The 20,306-nt window shown below is 43.2% G+C and overlaps 1 protein-coding gene across 2 annotated transcripts in view; it reads left to right on the plus strand.

The window, feature by feature from the left end:
- Positions 1-20,306, plus strand: part of LOC147893677 (serine/threonine-protein kinase BLUS1-like) — a 154,780-nt gene that overhangs the window by 38,133 nt on the left and 96,341 nt on the right. For both annotated transcript variants that reach the window (XR_015542235.1, XM_087386068.1), the window contains exons 3-13: positions 5,791-5,915; positions 6,088-6,132; positions 6,422-6,503; positions 6,588-6,656; positions 6,786-6,956; positions 7,042-7,107; positions 17,797-17,865; positions 18,181-18,288; positions 18,489-18,553; positions 18,683-18,724; positions 18,874-19,113. Coding sequence is in view for 1 of the 2 variants with exons in the window: in XM_087386068.1 (XP_087242194.1) it covers positions 5,791-5,915; positions 6,088-6,132; positions 6,422-6,503; positions 6,588-6,656; positions 6,786-6,956; positions 7,042-7,107; positions 17,797-17,865; positions 18,181-18,288; positions 18,489-18,553; positions 18,683-18,724; positions 18,874-19,113 (1,082 nt within the window). In the remaining variant the exon portion in view is untranslated. The remainder of the gene's footprint in view (positions 1-5,790; positions 5,916-6,087; positions 6,133-6,421; positions 6,504-6,587; positions 6,657-6,785; positions 6,957-7,041; positions 7,108-17,796; positions 17,866-18,180; positions 18,289-18,488; positions 18,554-18,682; positions 18,725-18,873; positions 19,114-20,306) is intronic.

Here is a 20,306-nt window from a genome sequence, read left to right on the forward strand (position 1 = left end):
TAGAGACAAAAGGAAATAAGAACCTCCCCAGTCACGAGTAAGAAGATGCCATTGTAAGGAGAAGACGGCCATCATGACTTTTAGGAGAGAAAGGAAGAGGCGGTAAACTGTTATTGTAGGAGAGTAGGAGAAATTATTGCAAAGTAATAGTGCACAAGGGAGAGAGGAGGAAGCCTACTGGGAGTCATGATCTGCCACAGGGTAGGTGAGGAGAAGATTGTGGAGAGCTCCTGTATTATTGTTTTGGGATATGTTCTAATCTCATGCAGGAACTTATCGTAGCTTGTAATGTATTATTTTCCCATGTCTCAATGTGCTTATTGGTCTTCCTCGGTACTTTAGCCTTTTTTTATGTCTTTGTACTCTATTCTAGTTGTGACACTCATATATATCTCACTTATTGATAGTCATGGTAGCCATCGTAGTAGTTGCAAATCGAAATTGTAACTTGTCTCACATTGCCTCACGGGAAGGTCCTATAGGCTGTCAAATGACCTCCCTAATGCTAATTGACTCATTGCCACCATGCACCTGGAGTCCAACTTGTTCACAATGGAAGACACCCCTCCTTAGTTCTTCCATGTGGCCACTACTATCTCCCTTAGGTATTTAACAAGCGTTGGAGTGTACAAATTGGATTTAACTAGTATATCCTTCTGAAGTGTTGACTTGCACCTTGGTCCCTAAAGGATCTGCCTTGGGAAGTGCAAATTCAATGAGCTCAACTATGTTTTCTTGAAAGATGCCTTTGCTAGTGGTTATAAGCGTGCCAATTCGTCAGTCATGCCAAAAGACATCGCGGTGCAAACATTGGTACCCTATGAAGTGACAATGGCAATATTGGGCATGTTTTCTTCTTAGATTATTACCTGCTTGCGTCCATCATAACCATTCATGGAGAATTGGCCACATTCTCCAAGACTTGTCAGTGAAGGTCATGGATTCTGGCTTCTTTTCAGCTGCTTAAGAGTAATACTTTCTTGCCTTTGGCTGATCGAGGAGACCTGGCAGAGTTCGTGCCTTCCACCTTTGTCAACACTGCTTTTTGTTGATCGAGCATCAACCAACACAAGTTTGGGGATCCTCTCCCCGTTGCTCTTGCTCTCTCTCCACTAATCCAAGAGATCATTTCATAGGAGGGATCTGTTTTTGCTACTAAGTCAGGGAGATTGTTCCAGGCTACTTCCTGCCATTGATGAGGATTGTTAGGGGTATTTCTTATCACAGTCGAAGGAAGCTGATTCGTAATCAGCTTCATCTAGGTGTTATTGGGGGCCTATTGACATTCTTTTTATCCGATAACACAAGTTGGATGATGGAGACTATAGAAAGTCAAGTAAATTGCTTTTAGGTCATGCTTTTTGGTCTCTTGCTTTTGGCACTAGGGGAGGAACTTGTATCTCAGTTTCAAATTCTTTTCTCTCCTTGGTGGTTGGACATGACATCATCACTCTCTCTAGAGCACATTGGATTTTACTTTTGATTAGTGGATGTAAGGTTGCTCTTCTCAAGTAGGTAGAGTTTTCCACAGAAATGAGAGCACAAAACTGGTCAACCTCGACTCTTTAAAGCTGCTGCAGCTCAGCTCCTGTTGTGCCTCCCCCCCTCCCTCCTCTCCTAGCCTACTACCTTGACTCCCTCCCTCCCTCTCTCGCTCCTTCTGTGCTCTAGGTAGCTGCTCCAAATCGCACCTTTCTCCAGGGCCTGGTACAGCCTCAATTCACGACTCTATTTTCAGGGCTTCTCCAGCTGATAGCTTCTCCAAATCGTGCCACTTCTCCAGCCACTGGCTGATCGAAACCTGCAGATTCAAAACTGTTCTCCATTCTCTACTGCTTCAAATCATGACTCAATTCGAGGACTTGCCGCTGCTTCAATTTCTAATTTACCAGCTGCTCCAAAATGGCTCTGGTAGCAGCTCCCTTCCAGCCTCATATTGCGCCTAGTACCAGCTGCATTCAACTTCTAGTGTGGTGCCTTCAATTCGTTTTCAAATATCCTCCTTGAGAACTTGGTCCTCCAAATGGCCATTTTCAGCAAGTACCTCTCCAATTCTGCCCCTTCCTCTATCAGTAAGTACCTCTTTCTGAGAAGTGTTTTTAATCATGCATTGCATGATGTATTTCCGCTTTGAGCTTGCTCTCGCAGGTTTTGTTCTTACTTAATGGAAGTCCTTTTTTTTTTTTGGGGGGGGGGGGGATTCTGCCCTTTCCTCCATCAGCCCCCTCCCTCTTCCAAACTCCCTCCATTGATCGACGGAAGAGGGTGGCTTTTGCCTTATCACCTTCTCCAAGTGCAGCGATTTGACACAGTCAACTCTAGGCATCTTGCACAATAACTCTTTCTCTGCCTTGGCAGATTATGGTGAGGAGGATTTTGTTCCCTCTACATTTGAGGACACAATTATTGGCCGAGACGTGGAGGGAGCTTGGAACCAGCAAACTGCGAGGTGTTTTGAGCTGCTGTTTGGAGCCATTTAAAGAGCAATGCAAGGAGGTGTGGACTGTTCGGGTGTACAGCAAAGGGAGACTTTTTTGAAGGCCGTTTTTAGATCTAAGAGGAGGTGTTCTCAGGGCCAGACTGCAAGGACTTGAAGGTATCTTTGTCTGCAAGATTCTTCATCGTCTTTGCCCAGCCCTTTCCTCTCTTCTTCCTTCAGTCCCCTTTCTCTATTCTTTCCACCCACTCCTCCTTCCTTCCAACATGGCTCCCCTGTCAAAGATGGCTGAGAACAAGGTAAAGATTCCCGTATTACCCACCTTCTCCGTGGACTGTCAATTGGATGAGATTATTTACGGTGTTTGTCGAGTCATGATGGAGTCCTTCCTGCAGCCATATGATCTTGTAGGCTTCATCTTGGCGGGGCTACCTAGGTCAGATCCTCTTGAAGCAAGCCTAGGACTCTTGGAGCAAAAGGAGGCTGAAACGATGGCCCAGCTCTGGGATTGGTCAATGCTAGGGTATGTTCTTTCATTTTCTTGAACCGTACCCCTCAGATTATAAATCATGTTAAGCACATGACAGTATCCAAAGGGATATGGAAGCCCTTGGCGTCCTTGTACGACCAAACTTCTCCCATGAAGAGTGTCTCTCTGGAAGTCCAGATAAGCGTGTTGGATCATGCAAAGTCATTGTCCATGCGAGAGCCCTCCAGTAGCTTCAGCAAGAGATTCTTTAGGCAGGAAAGGAGATATCATTTGAGGACATGCCCATTACATTGTTTTCCCACTTGTCTTCCATCACCAGTGGAAGGATGGATATGTTGACTTGAGAGGAGTTGGTGCCTATGGTACTCGACCGGGAGCAGCGGTTTCAAAGTTCTTCCCATGGTAGTAGCTCGGAGGCCCCTTTTTTTTTTCCCAAGAAAAGTACTTCATCAAGTATGAATAAAAACCGAAGAGCAAGCTCAAGTGTAGTTTGGCCAATGGATGTGCCTTGTGCGACAAGTTCTAACAAACCCATGATAGAAACTACATAGACCTAGAAAAGATCGTAACTCACGGATGTCTTTAGGCTATGTCCAATTCACTATCATCTCTACCTTCTTGGGATCTCATCAAATGCCTTCAGCTGATACAATGTGACCAAGATGTTCAATTTTAGACTGGAAAAATGAGCTTTTCTCTGGAGTGGCATACAATTGGTTCTCACATAAGAAAGAGAAAACAAGATCCAATTGTTTGTCGTGTTCCTCTCGACTCTTAAAAACAAAATTCAGCTCCAGGCTTTGGCTTCTCCAAACAACAAATTTCAACTCCAAGCATTGGTTGCTCCAAAAATGATTTTAGCCTTGCCCCCTCTCCCCATGTGCTCCTTCCCTTCAGCCCTTCCCTCTCCCCTCTCACCCCTTCCTCCTCCCCTCTCAACCCCTCTCCTTAGAACTCCCTTAGGTCCCCTGCCTCTTCAAGTTCTACCCCCTTAGAATTCCTTTAGGTTCATGCCTCTCCTTCTAGATCTTCCCTTAGAATTCCCTTAGGTTCCCAGCCTCTCTTCCCCTTTTAAAAAAACCCTCTTGCTCTATCTACAATCCCAAAGGCAATGCTGAATGGATTCCACATCTGAGAAGCATCAGGGTCAGGAGGAGGGAGTGCCAAATCTAGACCTCCACTAGTTACTGCAATTCCTCCATGAATAGAAAGCCAAAAGAGTGATTTTTAAAATCCTAAGAGAATTTAAGAGCCTGCTCCAAAAGGATCTCTGCAAATCTACTAAAATCTACCACTTCTCCCAATGAGAGCTTTGAAAGGCTTCTAACCACTGATATTGAACTGGAACCTCCTGGCATTGCTAGTAGTGTACCAAAAAAATGTGTGACTCTTTTTGCGATTTCCTACATCAATCCACTTCCACTATTCGGGGTCCCACTTTAAGCTTATGAGGACGTCCCCATAAAGCCAAACCCTCGAGGAGCCAAGAGGGATGCTCTTTAGTTGTGGGGCTGAATACCAGCCAAAAGCCATAAAACATCACTCCACACCTCAAAGCATGTATCCATTAGGATATCCTCTTTTCGTGGATTTGGAAAGCCTGCCCCTAGATTGCACATCAAAGACCAAAGCATCCTCTTTTGTACCTTGCAAGAGGAATATGACCTGTAGTAGGATTCCTGTCCTAGAAAAGGGCCCCATCCACCTAAAAAAGGTGTGCCACCTATCTTCTGCATGGGCTGAATCCAAGAGTAAGGCTGCATCAATCTGGTCGACCCCCTCCTACATCCTCTGAGGTGACTAACCAACTAAAATATGTGTTCCTCTGGAAGGCTTCTAAAGCCTTGCAAGAAAAGTAGGCCCTCTCTCCCACCTGGACCACTGCATATAACGAGGAAAGCCTTAGGGCTTGCCAAGATCATCAAGGATTGAGGCATTCCACATGATAGGCTGTCTATTGATCTCTTCCTCTAAGTAAGGAGAGATCCTCCAAAGAGAGCTTCTGAAGCTGCCCCAAGCTTTCAGTAACTTTAAATGTTTCCTCATTTTAGTAACTTTGGATATGCTCACCTATGAGGGCTAGAGATGTTGACACTAATTTTGAGTTTCAATAACTATTGGTCTGCAAGTGGCTTGCAAGCTACTTGTAACAAAACAAGACAAAGAAGAGAAAAATACATCTATAAGGGTAGTAAATTTTAAGTAGTATTGATCAACTGTATTGGAGGTACAGCTAGGAGCAGTCAGCATGGAGGCCAATACTAGTCGGCCATGACTCATGTTGCAAGGAGTCAAAGCTAGGTGGAAACTTTTGAGATCAAAGCTAGAGGCATTGAAGTGAAGCTAGAAAATATTAAGCAGTGGTGAACAGTTGTATTGGAGGTACAACTAGGAGCCAGATAGTATGGACGCAAATACTAGGTGGCCCAAGGATTCATTTTGCATGGAGTCAAAGCCAGGCTGGATTCAAAGTCAGGTGGACACTTGGCGGCCAAAGCTAAGCGGACTGGATTGAAGCAAGGAGGATGGGAATTGAATCTTTACAAGCAACTACTATGATCAAGTAAGATAAGAAGGATCATGTGATAATCTCCACACGGATCAAGGATTAGGTGATGTGAGTAACTTGGAATTTACTCATAATCTATGACATAAGCATGGGCTGATATCATTTCTGCCCCCTGTTGTAGCCTTTTGTTTACTATCAAAATCTGAACAAAAAGCATTGTTTTTGGATAAGTCGTGTGTAGATTTAGGGAAGATTTTGAAGGTGCTCAGAACTGATTTTGAAAAGCCTTTTATTTTGGGTAACTCTGAAGATTAGGGAAGATTCCGAATTGATGAGGTCGCCTGGTTGTTGCAGGCTGGTAACATTCTGATTGATGCAAATGGTTCTGTGAAACTGGGAGACTTTGGGGTATCAGCTTGTATGTTTAGAAGGGGGGACATGCAACGATCACGGAACACGTTTGTTGGAACACCTTGCTGGTACATGTCTTTCCTCAGCAAGATCTACTTTCAGTTATGCATTATTGATTATATATTAGTAAGCATCAAGGTGATCTTTAATTGCACCAAAACCCAATAGAGAATTTTAAGAAACACATTTTTACAACAAGACCTCTTTCTAACGAAATGTTTACAATGTCGTACTTGGCAGGATGGCCCCTGAGGTCATGGAGCAGAAAAGCGGCTATAATTTTAGGTGTATTATCAACATCATTTGATTTACGTCAAGGCACGATATATATATATATAGATAGAGAGAGAGAGAGAGAGAGAGGTTTGATGTAAAGCCCTTCATAATACCTATGCTTCATTCAAGTCCTTTTATGATAATGGCACTTCTCAACATGAATCATGCTCATGGCAAAGTCACATGAGTGCACCAGAATCTCCTTATATTGATACTATCAGAAATGTATTTCTTCAAGGACTCATAATAACAAAGTGTTAATGTTCTCTAAATGATGTCACCTTACCTTTTCTTGCAGGGCTGACATATGGTCTTTTGGAATAACAGCTTTGGAATTGGCTCATGGCCATGCACCATTCTCAAAGTACCCCCCTATGAAGGTTATAATCACTGCTTTTCCATTGTCATGAAAGTAATTTTATATCTGCTACCATTTGTTTTTATTAATGTGATATCTGGACTAGGTACTCCTAATGACTATTCAGAACGCACCTCCTGGCCTGGATTATGAAAGGGACAAGCGCTTTTCTAAGGTATTGTAAGGCATGTGAAAATTATGCTGTGCATATTGAAGGAATGTGCTTTTCCTGTATCATGTTTAATCGATTTGGGTGCTATGTCATGGATCCAATAAGCGTGTTTGTTGTTTTGTTACTTTTTAGGCATTCAAGGAGATGCTTGCAATGTGCCTTGTCAAAGATCCGAGCAAGAGGCCAACTGTGGAAAAGCTTCTCAAACATTCATTCTTTAAACAAGCAAAAAGTAATGACTACCTAGTACAAAAGCTTCTTAGTGGACTTTGCCCTCTTTGGGAGCGGGAAAAGATGCTTAGGGTTAGTATATTTTATATGCAGTATTGTCATGTATACAAAACCTTGTATGCTCTGCATAACAAAATGATTGTCCCTATTGGTTAAGGAAAAAGATGAAGTTCGACTTGCTCATAAAAAACCTGCATACCTGGAGCAAGAAGAAAACTCACGGGTAATCGTTTCTCCCCCCTACATGCTTTTATGCTGTTACATTGATTTTTATGTTCTTGTATAAAGAAAAGCTTGCTTGATTCTAGTATGATGTCTTCACATTTTAGACTGTTGCCCATTTGACTTGAGATCTTTTTGCAACCACCACAGCCAAGGTGGAATTCTCTACTTCACTTATGTTTAAACAACTCCTGGCTGCTTTTTCTTGGAAGCCACTGTCACATCATATTCTTAGGCATAGTCATTGTGGTCATTGTTATCTGGCTCATCCCATAAGCCTCATCAAAACACGTGCTACTCACACACAGACGCTTATGTGGGAAAAAGTGGCCTTACTTATTCAAAGGCCTGTGCAAAGCTTCATAACTATTGGGTACTTACATGTATGATATAAACATACCAATGCACAGTTTCACACTTGTTGTAACAAAGGGTTTGTTTTAGTGGTTGTTTAAATGCACAGTTTCTTCACACTTGTTGTAACAATGGGGTTCGATTTACTGGTATTCTGCATTGAATTAAGTTCTGACATCACATGCTGAGTCGCACTAACAGCTTGAAAGGGTGTGCCAAGTATCATGTCCATTGAAGCTGATTTGCCCTACTTTTGGAGCACATTTCCCTTATGCTACGCTGCCCTCAGTTTGGCGAAATAATTGAATTCTGTGATCCGAACAATGGAAGTATTGAATTCTGCGAGTTCTCTACTTCTGAAATGCCTACAAATAAGGTTGGTAACAGGAAAGCAAGTACCCCTTGAATCAGACCCTAGGATAAAGGGTGAATCGATTGCAGACATTGCGATTTCAGGATTGGGATCTGGAAATTAAGAGCCAGAGGGCAACAATCAGGTTTCTATGGAAGCTATCTATCAAGACCAGATGTAAATATGTCAGGAGTAGTTTATTCCGAGTTGTCTAGGCCCTATGCTTGAGGAACTTACAGAATTGACTAATCAGATCAAGCTCAGCAATCAAAGAATGGATCAAAGGCTGCAAAACCAATCTCAACGTTGCATAAAGGGTTTGATAATCTCAAACGAAAGTTAGATTCAAGAAGGGAAGAGACCCATAGAGACAGTTTTTGAAGCAGCCCTTGATTCAGATGATGATCCTGAACATGTGACAAATCCTGAGGGATTTATGGCATCTGCTAGAAGGGTTCACTATAGGTATGATGTCAACGACCTTCGCCTAACTCGTTGCTACTCATGCCATAGTTCTCTAATATCATTGATATTTGTCACGGGCGATGGCTTCTGGTTTTTCCTCCCAGCCAACTCTCAAGCAAGGATTCGTCTGATTACGTACGTTTCTTCGTTATTTTTTTCATCCTTATCCCTGAGACCCCAAACTCCCTAGATAGTTCCTGGCCACATGTCACATTTTTGGCCCTTACTTAGATGCATCCTTTTTCACCCCTCTCTTGGAGTTCCCTTTTAAAACAATTGCCCCTTGGCAATTTACACATTAGATGCACCTAGGCCGTAGCCCTATTAGAACTATCTAGTCAATGCCATTACGCCCTCACCTTGGACCTTGGCAGTTACTTCTCTTGACCATTTAATTACGCACATTAATTATTACAAAAGTTGGCCATCTAAGAGAAAATGCCCACCGATCTATCCGAGGTCATGCTATCTCGGCTAGAGCATAACATTCCTTCCCTCTTCAAGCATCAGCGTCCTCGATGATGAAATCTGGGAATGCTCTCCGCAACTGGTACACGGATTCCCAAGTAGCTTCCGATAGAGGCTGACCATGCCATGCAACCAACACCGTGGGTATTTTTCGATTTCGTATTTGCATTGTTCCTCGGTCCAGGATTCTTGTTGGTTTGCGCCTTGCAATATCCTCTATCTCCTGAAACAAAACCACACCTTCAATTAGTGAGTCACCTGTATGCAAAAATTTCTTTAAACGCGAAACATGAAAAACTGGGTGCACCTTACACCCCTGTGGCAATTCTAATTTATAGGCTACACTGCCTATTCTCTTTAGAATTAACCACGGCCCACAGTATCGAGGTGATAACTTAGCACACTCTCCTGAAGTCAACGACTTCGAGTGCGAAGGAATTCTGAGAAAAACTTTTTCTCCTTCTTCAAATACTCTTATAGACCGATTTTCATCCGCATACACCTTGGCTCTATCCATAGCCTGGCGGATATTAGCTCTCGCAAGTGCTAGCATCTCCCGCATCTGAACTACAAAGTTCGCGGCACTAGGCACTTTCTGAGGTACTCCAACTATAGTCGGATTGGCTGGTCTATAACCATAGTTCAGCTCAAACGGACTGAACCCAGTAGATGAATGTTTTCGATCATTGTAGGCAAACTCCAACAATGGCAACCACTTGTCCCATGTATGTTGCCTCAATGACACATATGCTCTCAGCATATCCTCTAAAGTCTGGTTGACTCTCTCCGTCTGACCATCCGTCTCAGGATGATCCCCACTACTCATTCCCAACTCAGTCCTTAGTGTCTCAAATACCGCGGTCCAAAAGTGACCGGTAAACCTGACATCTCTGTCTGACACTATGGATCTGGGCAATCCATGCAGACGAAATATATGTCTAATAAACAACTCCGCTACTTGCGGGGCACTAATAGACTCTCTAGTCGGAATGAAGTGAGCCATCTTGGTTAGACGATCAACCACCACAAGGATAGAATTATACCCTCCTTGTGTTGCAGGTAACCCTACAATGAAATCCATGGAAATGCTCTCCCACTTACTTAGTGGTATTTCCAAGGGTTGTAAAAGTCCGGGTGGCTTCACCCGCTCGGCCTTACTTACCTGACACGAGAAACACCGTGTCACATATTCATGAATATGCTTTTTCATCTTTGGCCAAAAGAAATCTCGCTTCACGAGATCATATGTCTTCTCGACTCCTGGATGTCCCGCACACGGGCTATCATGGCATTGTTGAATGACTCTCTGCCTGAGATCATTCTGACCAGGTACTACTACCTTGCCATTTCTAACTAGCATACCATCCCTTATGGTATATCTTGCATAAGTTTGGCCTTTTCTGGATGCCAGGTCATCCTTTTCATTTTCCCCGGGTTTTAACACATGAGCCTTAGGCCATAAGCTCTGAACAAACTCGTCCACCTTTTGAGTTTCTCTGATCTCGGTCATTAGAGCACTCTCTAACACCGTGAAACTCAGGTTGTGCATAATGCGAGACAACGCATCAGCTACCTTATTGTCTTTTCCTCTTCGGTACCGAATCGTTAGATTAAACTCCTGCATGAGCTCTGCCCACCTAGCTTGGCGGCCCCTCAAGTCAGGCTGTTTACAGAAATGTTTCAGAGTATCATGATCCACATCCACATAAAACTCTGAACCATACAGATAATGCCTCCATGTTTTCAAAGCATGGATAACAGCATACAACTCCAATTCATGAGTTGGCCAATTCCTTTGAGAGGGAGAAAGCTTCTTGCTTTCAAAGGCTACTGGCCTTCCCTCTTGAAGGAGGACTGCTCCTACCGCAATGCCACTTGCATCGGTTTCTAGGAACAACGGTTTCTGGGGATCAACTATTTTTAACACCGGTCCTGAGACCACAGCTTGTTTTATGGTGTTAAAACTTTCTTGTTGATTCTGTCCCCAAATAAAAGGTACTTTATCTGAGGTCAGATCAGTCAATGGCGATACTATTTCGGAATATCCTTTGATATGCCTTCTATAAAACTGGACAAATCCCAAGAATGATCGCAACGCGGTCAGACTCTGAGGGATTGGCCAAGTTAGTATCGCAGCCACTTTCTTCGGATCCATTTCTACCCCCTGTGGAGTAATTATGAACCCTAAATACTCAAGCCTAACCATACACAGTATAGTTTTCTTTTTATTCACGTAAAGACTGGCTTTCCTCAAAGTACTGAACACTATTCTTAAGTGTTCACAATGCTCAGTAACACTTTTACTGAATATCAAAATATCGTCAATAAAATGTACTACGAACTTTCCGATATACGGACGTAGTAAATCGTTCATAAGCATGACGAAGGTCGCTGGAGCATTGGTAAGTCCGAAGGGCATTACCAAAAACTCATAATGACCAAACCTGCTTCTAAAAGCGGTTTTATGCACATCCTCGGCTCTAATCCGGATCTGATGATAGCCGCACTTAAGATCTATCTTGCTGAAAATCACGGCTCCATGTAATGCATCTAGCAAATCATCAATCCGAGCCATCGGATACCTGTGCTTAACAGTGATATTATTCAATGCTCTGTAATCTATACAGAGGCGAAACGTATCATCCTTTTTCCTCTTTAATATCACTGGTGAAGCAAAAGGTGAGAAACTTGGTTGAATCTGCCCCAACTTGAGGTATTCTTCTAGTTGTCTACGCACCTCCGCTTCTTCAGTAAAACTCATTCTATAGGGAGGTCTATTTACAGGTTCTGCCCCCGGGATCAGTTCAATCTTATGCTGAACTTTCCGCTCTGGAGGTAACCCATAAGGTAGTTCATCCCTAAAGCATTCAGAGAACTCCTCTGTTATAAGATTAGCCAGCTTGGCCATCTCACCACTCTGCGTAACATCAGTGCTAGCCGAAGACTCATCCACCGGCTCTACCGATGCGGTGCAAAGGTACAAAAACTCTACTTGAGCCTTCCTGATTTCCATCACGGAAACCAACGGTCCCTGAGGTATATCTTTTTCACCTCGCAAGACATAAAGCACATCATTCATCTTGAATTGATATACGTGCTTTTTCCAATCAATGGCTGGATTCTTACTAGAATGCCACGCCATTCCCAGGGCTATATCCGCATGAGCAAGCTTGGTCATTTCAAAATCAAGCTTCTCAGTATAGTCCTGAATCCGAAGCTCCAACTGGGTAACCCTTTGGTCCCATACTTCAGTTGAACTTCCGTCTGCCATCCTGACTGTGTACGCATAGTCAGATGGACTTGTCTTTAATTTCAGCCTCTTCACGAGCTTGGAGTTAATCACATTGTGAGTTGACGCTGAGTCAAACAACACAATGACATCATGACTGGCCACTTGCCCTTTCATTTTGATTAGCTCCGTATCATTGAAGGCTGTATACCCCGTTGCTGCGGGCTTAGATAGGATGTTATCAGGTGCACTCGTCACTAACTTAGCAACAGATACACATAACAAACAAGGTACTAACCTCTGAGAAGGTCCCGCCAGTTGCATCTGCATATGCTCCGCACTGGGACTCTCCTGCATTTCCACGTCGCATTCAGATATTATCATACTAGCCGTGCGGCGATCTTTATTCAGTGGACAATCCTTCCACTGATGTCGCTGAAGGCAGCCGAAGCACAATCCTTCTTTCCTGGCTTTCTCTTTTTGTTCAGGGGTCAACGAGGACTTTGACCAAGCCCGGGCTGCCATTGGAGTTATTTTCCTTTTCACCCCAACGGTGGTACTGGTCTTTACTGGTCCCTCAACCGGCTTCACCTGCTTGGTTTGGCCACTTGGCTGCGAGACACTTGTCTTTGAAACCCATTTCCTCTGAAATCCCCCTTTTCTCGGGTGCTCATACTGAGTCCCTGCCTGCACAAATCCACCAGATCTGCCTCTGGCATCCTCATAGTTCAGGGCTACTGCAATAGATTCATCTAGTGTAGTCACATATTTAGCCCGAACTTCCATCTTGATCTTGTCGTTCAGTCCATAGATATAGTCTTTTAACTGAACCGACATAGGGAGAGGGTCTGTTATTTTCATAACACATTCCCTGAATTTGTCAGTGTACTCTGCCACTGACAAGCTCCTCTGACGAAGATTTCTATAAGCATCCCAAGCTCGGGATTCTTCATCAGGTGGAAGAAAGTGTTTCTTGAATTCAGCTTTGAACCCTTCCCAGGTGGTTGGAGCAACTTGATCCTTCTGTTGCTTTATCCACCATCTATCCGCTGCCTCAATAAACAGGTGTGTGGCCTCGCGGATTTTCTTTAGATCGGATTTAATCTCACAAATGGCGAAGGCTTCTTCCCACTTGTGCAACCAAACCTCGATCACATCAGAGCTGCGCTCGGTCATCCGACCAGCGTACTTCTCCGGTCTATAATTAGCAATATTGGGCACTTTGACTCTAGCGCGCTCTAAGGAATGTACACTGGGCTCTGGCTCTGCTGGAGCTTTGCCCTTGTCAATCCTAGACGGTCTAGCCGACAAGGCTTGCACCATCTCCCTAATCTCATTTTGACCAGCATTCGCCTGAAGTTGCTGGTTCATAATCTGCTGTAAAGCATCCTCTAATATTGAGATCCTACCAATCAATGTAGGTGCTGCGTGATGTGACATCTGTTGTGTAGATTGAGCTCTAGACTCACTAGGATTCACCCTTGAACTCTGCCCTTCTGGTTCCATTTTGTCAATAGGGAAATATTTTTTTTTTTTAAATAAAATATAAAGGAAAATATATACTGCTTCCTTTTCTGGTTTTCTTTTTTTTTTTTTTCTGCGAAAAACGACAAACTGAAGCGAACGGAAAAATTGCTCCCTGGGCTTTTCGAATCCAGAGCAATTTGCTCCTGCACACCGTTCACGAGCTGCTGCTGCTCCTTGGAGATATACCAGTCATCACCAATGACGTTGCAGGCCTTCCCGTTCACGAGCCTCTTGCGTAAAGGAATCGATCCTAACTTCGTATTCCGTCAGGTCAGCCCGTCGGCTCTTGAAAGGGGGAATACATCATAACCTGCCGCAATTCTGCTTCCTGCCTATCGACCGTCGTCCCGGTTCTATCACGACCAGCCTACGCTTCACCAATTGTAGGCCCGTCACGTCGTTGCAAGGACCCTCCACCGACGCCAACCATTCGTTGTATAGACCGTCGCTGACGAGTCGTCTATTGACGATACCAAAATACTGCGCTGTATAAGCCGTCGCTTCACGGGCAGCCACATTCGTTGTATAAGCCGTCGGTCTCTTCGTCGTCGTTTCTGCTATCTAGTAATTCTCACGATTCAGCCCCGTTACCAGTCGCTGCGTTAAGCCTCAAATAGTGGAATGTCCTTCCAGACTTTCTACATGGTCAAGATTCGAATCTACATCGTCGGCGCAGGCGAATTGAAACGACGCGACGCAGACCACCTGCTCCGTTGCGAAGGCATCGAAAGCCGAAAGGGAAGATAATCAACGGAGAACGACAAGGTTTCGCGAGCTTTGCGTATTAACGCAAAATTAAATAGGTATCAACGTACGCCGCTTCTTTTCCGTCGATCCCTGTGCTCTGATACCAAATGTCAACGACCTTCGCCTAACTCGTTGCTACTCATGCCATAGTTCTCTAATATCATTGATATTTGTCACGGGCGATGGCTTCTGGTTTTTCCTCCCAGCCAACTCTCAAGCAAGGATTCGTCTGATTACGTACGTTTCTTCGTTATTTTTTTCATCCTTATCCCTGAGACCCCAAACTCCCTAGATAGTTCCTGGCCACATGTCACATTTTTGGCCCTTACTTAGATGCATCCTTTTTCACCCCTCTCTTGGAGTTCCCTTTTAAAACAATTGCCCCTTGGCAATTTACACATTAGATGCACCTAGGCCGTAGCCCTATTAGAACTATCTAGTCAATGCCATTACGCCCTCACCTTGGACCTTGGCAGTTACTTCTCTTGACCATTTAATTACGCACATTAATTATTACAAAAGTTGGCCATCTAAGAGAAAATGCCCACCGATCTATCCGAGGTCATGCTATCTCGGCTAGAGCATAACATATGAAGTGGCAGCTACTAAAGTTAAAACGAGCAATCACATCGGCTTTTCTTTAAACATAGCATGCCAACGTGGTGTACGTGCTTTCTTTAGGTGGATTTTGGCGTGGCAATGTGACTTTTACTATTGTGGATGGTGTATTTCATCCTATAAGGATCAGATCGTTCCCTAGACAAAATGGTCTACTCACCATATATGTGCCTTGAAGATCTCCTTAGAGGATCAAACCGCCAGTCTATTCACGATGAATGGTCCACGCACAGATATATATATTCAAAAAGGAACTTTACTTTTTCTGCATGAGCTGGGCTGACCAACGAATCTGAGCATATTGATCTGACAAACCACGCACAATAATTTGACATGTTTCAATGAGAACAAGATTAACATCTGTTTTGCAACAAAAAGAAGATGGGGAGATAAACGACAACTCTATCTGATTGGTTTGGATTGGCAAAGGCTTCTTCTAGTTTCTGTAAATTAACTCTCTCCCTCTCTCTCGACTCCCTAACAACCACATAGGACCCCTTTATACTTGCTTATTGGCAGGAGGCTTTTTTGGAACAACGGTGAAGAGGCAGCCACCAAGGCAGCTTCCAAACCAATCAGATAAAGTTGTCGTTGGTCTCCCCATCTTCTTTTTGTTGCAAAACAGATGTTAATCTTGTTCTCATTGAAACATGTCAAATTATTGTGCGTGGTTTGTCAGATTGATATGCTCAGATTCGTTGGTCAGCCCAGCTCATGCAGAAAAAGTAAAGATCCTTTTTGAATAAATATATCTGTGCGTGGACCATTCATCGTGAATAGACTGGCGGTTTGATTCTCTAATGAGATCTTCAAGGCACATATATGGTGTGAGTAGACCATTTCGCCTAGGGAACGATCTGATCCTTATAGGATGAAATAGACCATCCACAATAGTAAAATCTAAAAGTCACATTGCCACGCCAAAATCCACCTAAAGAAAGCACGTACACCACATTGGCATGCTATGTTTAAAGAAAAGCCGATGTGATTGCTCGTTTTAACTTTATCACTGAGGGCTCACATTCCAACAGTATGTTTAGACAGTATGTTTAGACTGTAAGACCTCAGATAGGGAGGTAACGATAGGGGGGGCGGGGGTTACATCGGTAACGATGTTAAAGATAAGTTTATCCTTTTCAAATTCAAAGGGGAATCTAGTTCACCCAGTGAGCTGGAAGAATGGATAAGCATATTGGAAGACTATTTCTTACTGTATCCAAAAGGGGATCAAGGAAAAATAAGGTTTGTTATGCTTCATTTTGATACCATACATGATGGAGGCATCTGCAACATCGTATTGTAATTGATACTTGGGAAGATTTAAAAGCGAAATGTTCCAGACTTTTGCATCTCCTCTGGCCTGGGATCAATATATCTAGAGATGTATGAGTGTACCCAGCAGGGATCAATGAAGAATCATGTCAGCAGTTGTGGAAATTAGCTTTATTCATCTGTGGCATTGATGACAGAAGTAGAATGCTTGAATTCATACATGGACTGCATCCTAGCATTACCTCAGGTGTTGCAGCACAAAAGCCGAGGACTCTCAAGCTGGCTGAATTGTATGAGCCCAAATACAATCTGATGGAGAACATTATGGGAATGTGCCACTTTGGCACTAATCCTTCCACCAAAGTCAGCACCACGTATGATAACAGGCCTTCCATATCTTCTGCCACATCCTCTATTCCTAGATATTCTACTGTATTTGGCAGTAATATGGGGCATACAAAGACACAGATAATGCTGCATCAATGTGCTGAGCACTCCTGCATCCTTTAAGGTGGATAACCATTTGATATCTGCATTTTTTCATATATCTTTTGAAAGCCTTCCAAGAGCCCACAGAGGAAGTGGGGCCTCTCTCCCAACTATTCCACTGCATGTAGCCAAAAACACCTAGGGGTCCCAAGTCATTCCACGTGACAGGAAGCTTAGCAATCTCTTCTTGAGAGGAGAGAGGGGTTTCCTCACTTTACAATATGCCCTTAATCAAGTCCTTCTCAAAGTTTCCTGAGGAGACAGATGTCAGATTTTTAGATCTGTTCAGCAGGGATGCCCACAGGTCCTTTACTTCACTTGTTTGTGGCTGAGGCAGTGAACAAATTTCTCAGATCCCAGACTGACATTTTGGCCTGAAACTCCCCATCAGGCAGGATGAGGAGCTACTAGACAGTAAGCTTGAGTCTAGCACTCTTGGTTGCTTTTTTATAATTAATAGAAGTCTTTTTCTTATTAAAAAAAGAAGCAAAATGAATCTTCCATTATATCTCTACATTAATATTCTATCAGGTGTTCACGGGGTGTTCACATCATTTGTCCTTTCTCAATCTTAGGTGTCTATGAGAGTATCTTACCCAGGGACTACCGATCTTCCCCTGCTGTAAGGCCAACCCCAAAAGTATCTGACCCAAGGACTGCCTACCAGCCTTATTGATGGCCTTCTTACTCATCTGGTTGACAAGGTCTGGACCGTCACCAAGCTCATCTGTAGCTGGACAGCAAGTTGTGGGCTATAAAAGACCCCAACTACCCCCCTTTACTGGGCTCTCTCCTAGCCCCATTCATGGGCTCATTTATGCCAATAGGGCCGCCTCCAATCAGTCCCACACAGCCAATAGTGCTGTACCACGTGTGCAGACCTCTACACAGCCCATGTGGCTGCATGATATCTACCCCTTGTGCTACCTATGTGGCAGCCATGTTGTGCCCACATGGTAGGCTTATCTTCTCCTAGATCTTCCCATGGGGCACAAGTTTGTGCCGACATGGTCCTGTCCCTTCTCCTCCTCATATGGCGTCTCACAGCAGGCATAGTGACCTATCTGCTTTTGTTGCTCAAGTTCTCATAATGTCAAGTCTACAAATTGAAAAAATCATCCAAGAAGGATTCAAAATATTGATTAAAAGGATTTGGTTGTTTTCTCCAGAATGAATATAAACGGGGGGTGAGCTGCTGGAACTTTGATGTTGAAGACCTGAAGGCTCAGGCATCTTTGGTACGGTTCCTTCTTTAGCATATTTTTAGAACATGTAAAATAGGTTGCCTCAAATTTTTTATATATGCCAGTGCTTGCTGAATGTATTCTGTCTGGATGGTTTGCATGAGCTGGATGAATTATTTACTTGTTGAAGCAATTATATGTCTTGCAGTGCTTGGATATTTCTTTTTCTTGCATCCTGTTACAGGGTGGGGAACCAGCATTAGCCAGGTCCCAGTGACCTGTTGCAAGATAAAGTGGTTCTTCTCTGGACCGATATACAGTTTTGTAAATCTGTGCTTATGAAGGTGAACATTTTTTCTATTCATATAGATTCAGAAGGAAGATGATCTCCCATCTATGAGAGATGAACAGGTTTCAAGGACAAAATCTGGGAAGGACTATGATGACTCAATCAGTATGTCCTCCCAATCTTCAGCAGTATGTGCCAATACTACCTTTACATTGTGGTCTCAAGTCATTCTTACAAAGGAGGACTTGCCGTTTGTATTATAGTTGTGTAGACAATTATCCGTATCAAAAGTATTTAACATTTATGTTTGGCTGGTCATGCTCAATTTTTCCTTTTTTCAAATACTTTTTTTTTCATGTATGGCACAAATCTAAACTTTCCTGCACAGGGCAGCAGTATGGGGCAACAAGCTAATCGATTGCAGCCCCTCACTTTGAATAGACGGCAGCTTGGGTAAAATACACCTTGAAACCAATCGAACTCAAATCTGCTGTAAAGTTGATGACTTGAGATTCTTTAGTATCTCTGCATATTGTTAGGCCATGACCAATGGGACACATCTTTCCTATTACCTATTGACAGGCCAGGACAATGGACTTCTGGGAAGAAGGAGCCAAAGCAAATGTAAGCTAACTCGCATATGTTCTAGGCCTCTTAAAATGTTAACATGCTGTTCCCTCTTATTTTATGACTTCTGTTTTAGACTGATGAAACTATGTTTTTCTGTAAAAATGTATCTGATCAAATATAGAATGAAGAGGATTGTTTTGCAGAGGCCGGTTTGATGTGTTTGATGGAGATTTAGAATTGGAAAGTCCAGGTTGGTATGAAATTGTGAAACAGACAAAATATATAGAAGACCAGAGGAAAGACCAAAAATGCCATGGAAGAGTGGAGGAGAAAGGTAGACCCGGAATGAATTCCAAAGTGCAAGAGGATTTTAAAGCATGCAATGACCCTTTGATATCAGATCAGACAAGTGCTGCTTCTCTTGATGGAATGAGTCTTGAAAGGTTAAGTCTCTCATCCATTTTTGTAGCTTACATTTTGATGCCGAGTTCAAGCACTTGGTGTATAGATACTACATGTTGGTTTTCAGATTTCAATGTGCATGATCTTCTTGAAGGAGGATGGCCTGTTTGTCATGGACTATCTGTACTTAAGAGACAAGTGATCAGCTTTGTTTTCCTTGTCTTATTTCATCAATTGGTGTCATTATTTCCAGCTATAATGTAGGGAAGATTTCCCATCGTACAATTGCCTTTCCTAGAACCCCAACCCTCTGGCCCCAGAGCTGTGTGGCTCAACCTCTGAAATGTGCTGCATCTTGTAATAGTGATGCTTAGTATCACAGAATGAAGGGGTCCGATGAAGCAGAGAACAAAAAGCGAATGCAGAACAACCGACCCATTTTGCTATTGTGCTAGTCATCTTGACCGTTTGGCGTAAGGGACAAATTATAAGGAATGCGCCGCTGAATGGAAGATACTTGAAGGAATCATGTCACACATTTCGGAAAAATTTTAGCCAAAGTCTTGGGAGAATCTACCTTCTTGAGCGTGTGAATTGTTGACTAGTTGTGTGAGTTGTGGCATTGCTACGAATGGTTAAAGATAGGCACTTGGTACTTAGCAGATGAAAAGTTGAGAGTGTGGGTCTATAAAAGGTGTGGAGGTGTGGAGTTTGGCTTATATTATTTGTAACTGCCTTCCACAGAGTTAATACAATGAATGGAACACTCCTTTCTTCAAGAGTTTGCTACCTTTGAGCAGTTAATGCATTGTCCACTAGCATATTAATTCACATTCATCCCTCTCTATCCTTGGCCTATGAATGAGCCACCACATGAGGAATGATGAGAGCTCGGAGTCCATCTTCCACTAAGCGAATGCTTTTGTAGGCAAATCTAGAAATAGGCACACTGCCTCGCAGAATACAAGAGCACACACTCTAAATGCACATTAGAATGAATGCAACCTACATGTAAGCAGCATATGATTCATAGCTAACATTTTGGCAACTAGATTCAAGGAAGCAGACGGAAAATTTTTAGGGGGAAAATGTTAAATTTGGGGCAAACAAACAAAGGTCCGATGAAGTGATGTCAATATTGCAGTTTCAATATAGATCTCCAAGTTGTGAAGCGTGCAGGTGTTCATCAATAGAAGCGGCATCTAGCAAGCGAATGAGGAGAGGCAAGGAGATT

Source organism: Dipteris shenzhenensis, chromosome 15, assembly GCF_047967505.1.
Source record: "Dipteris shenzhenensis isolate YYH24624 ecotype China chromosome 15, Dip_SZ_1.0, whole genome shotgun sequence".
Taxonomy (NCBI): Eukaryota; Viridiplantae; Streptophyta; class Polypodiopsida; order Gleicheniales; family Dipteridaceae; genus Dipteris; species Dipteris shenzhenensis.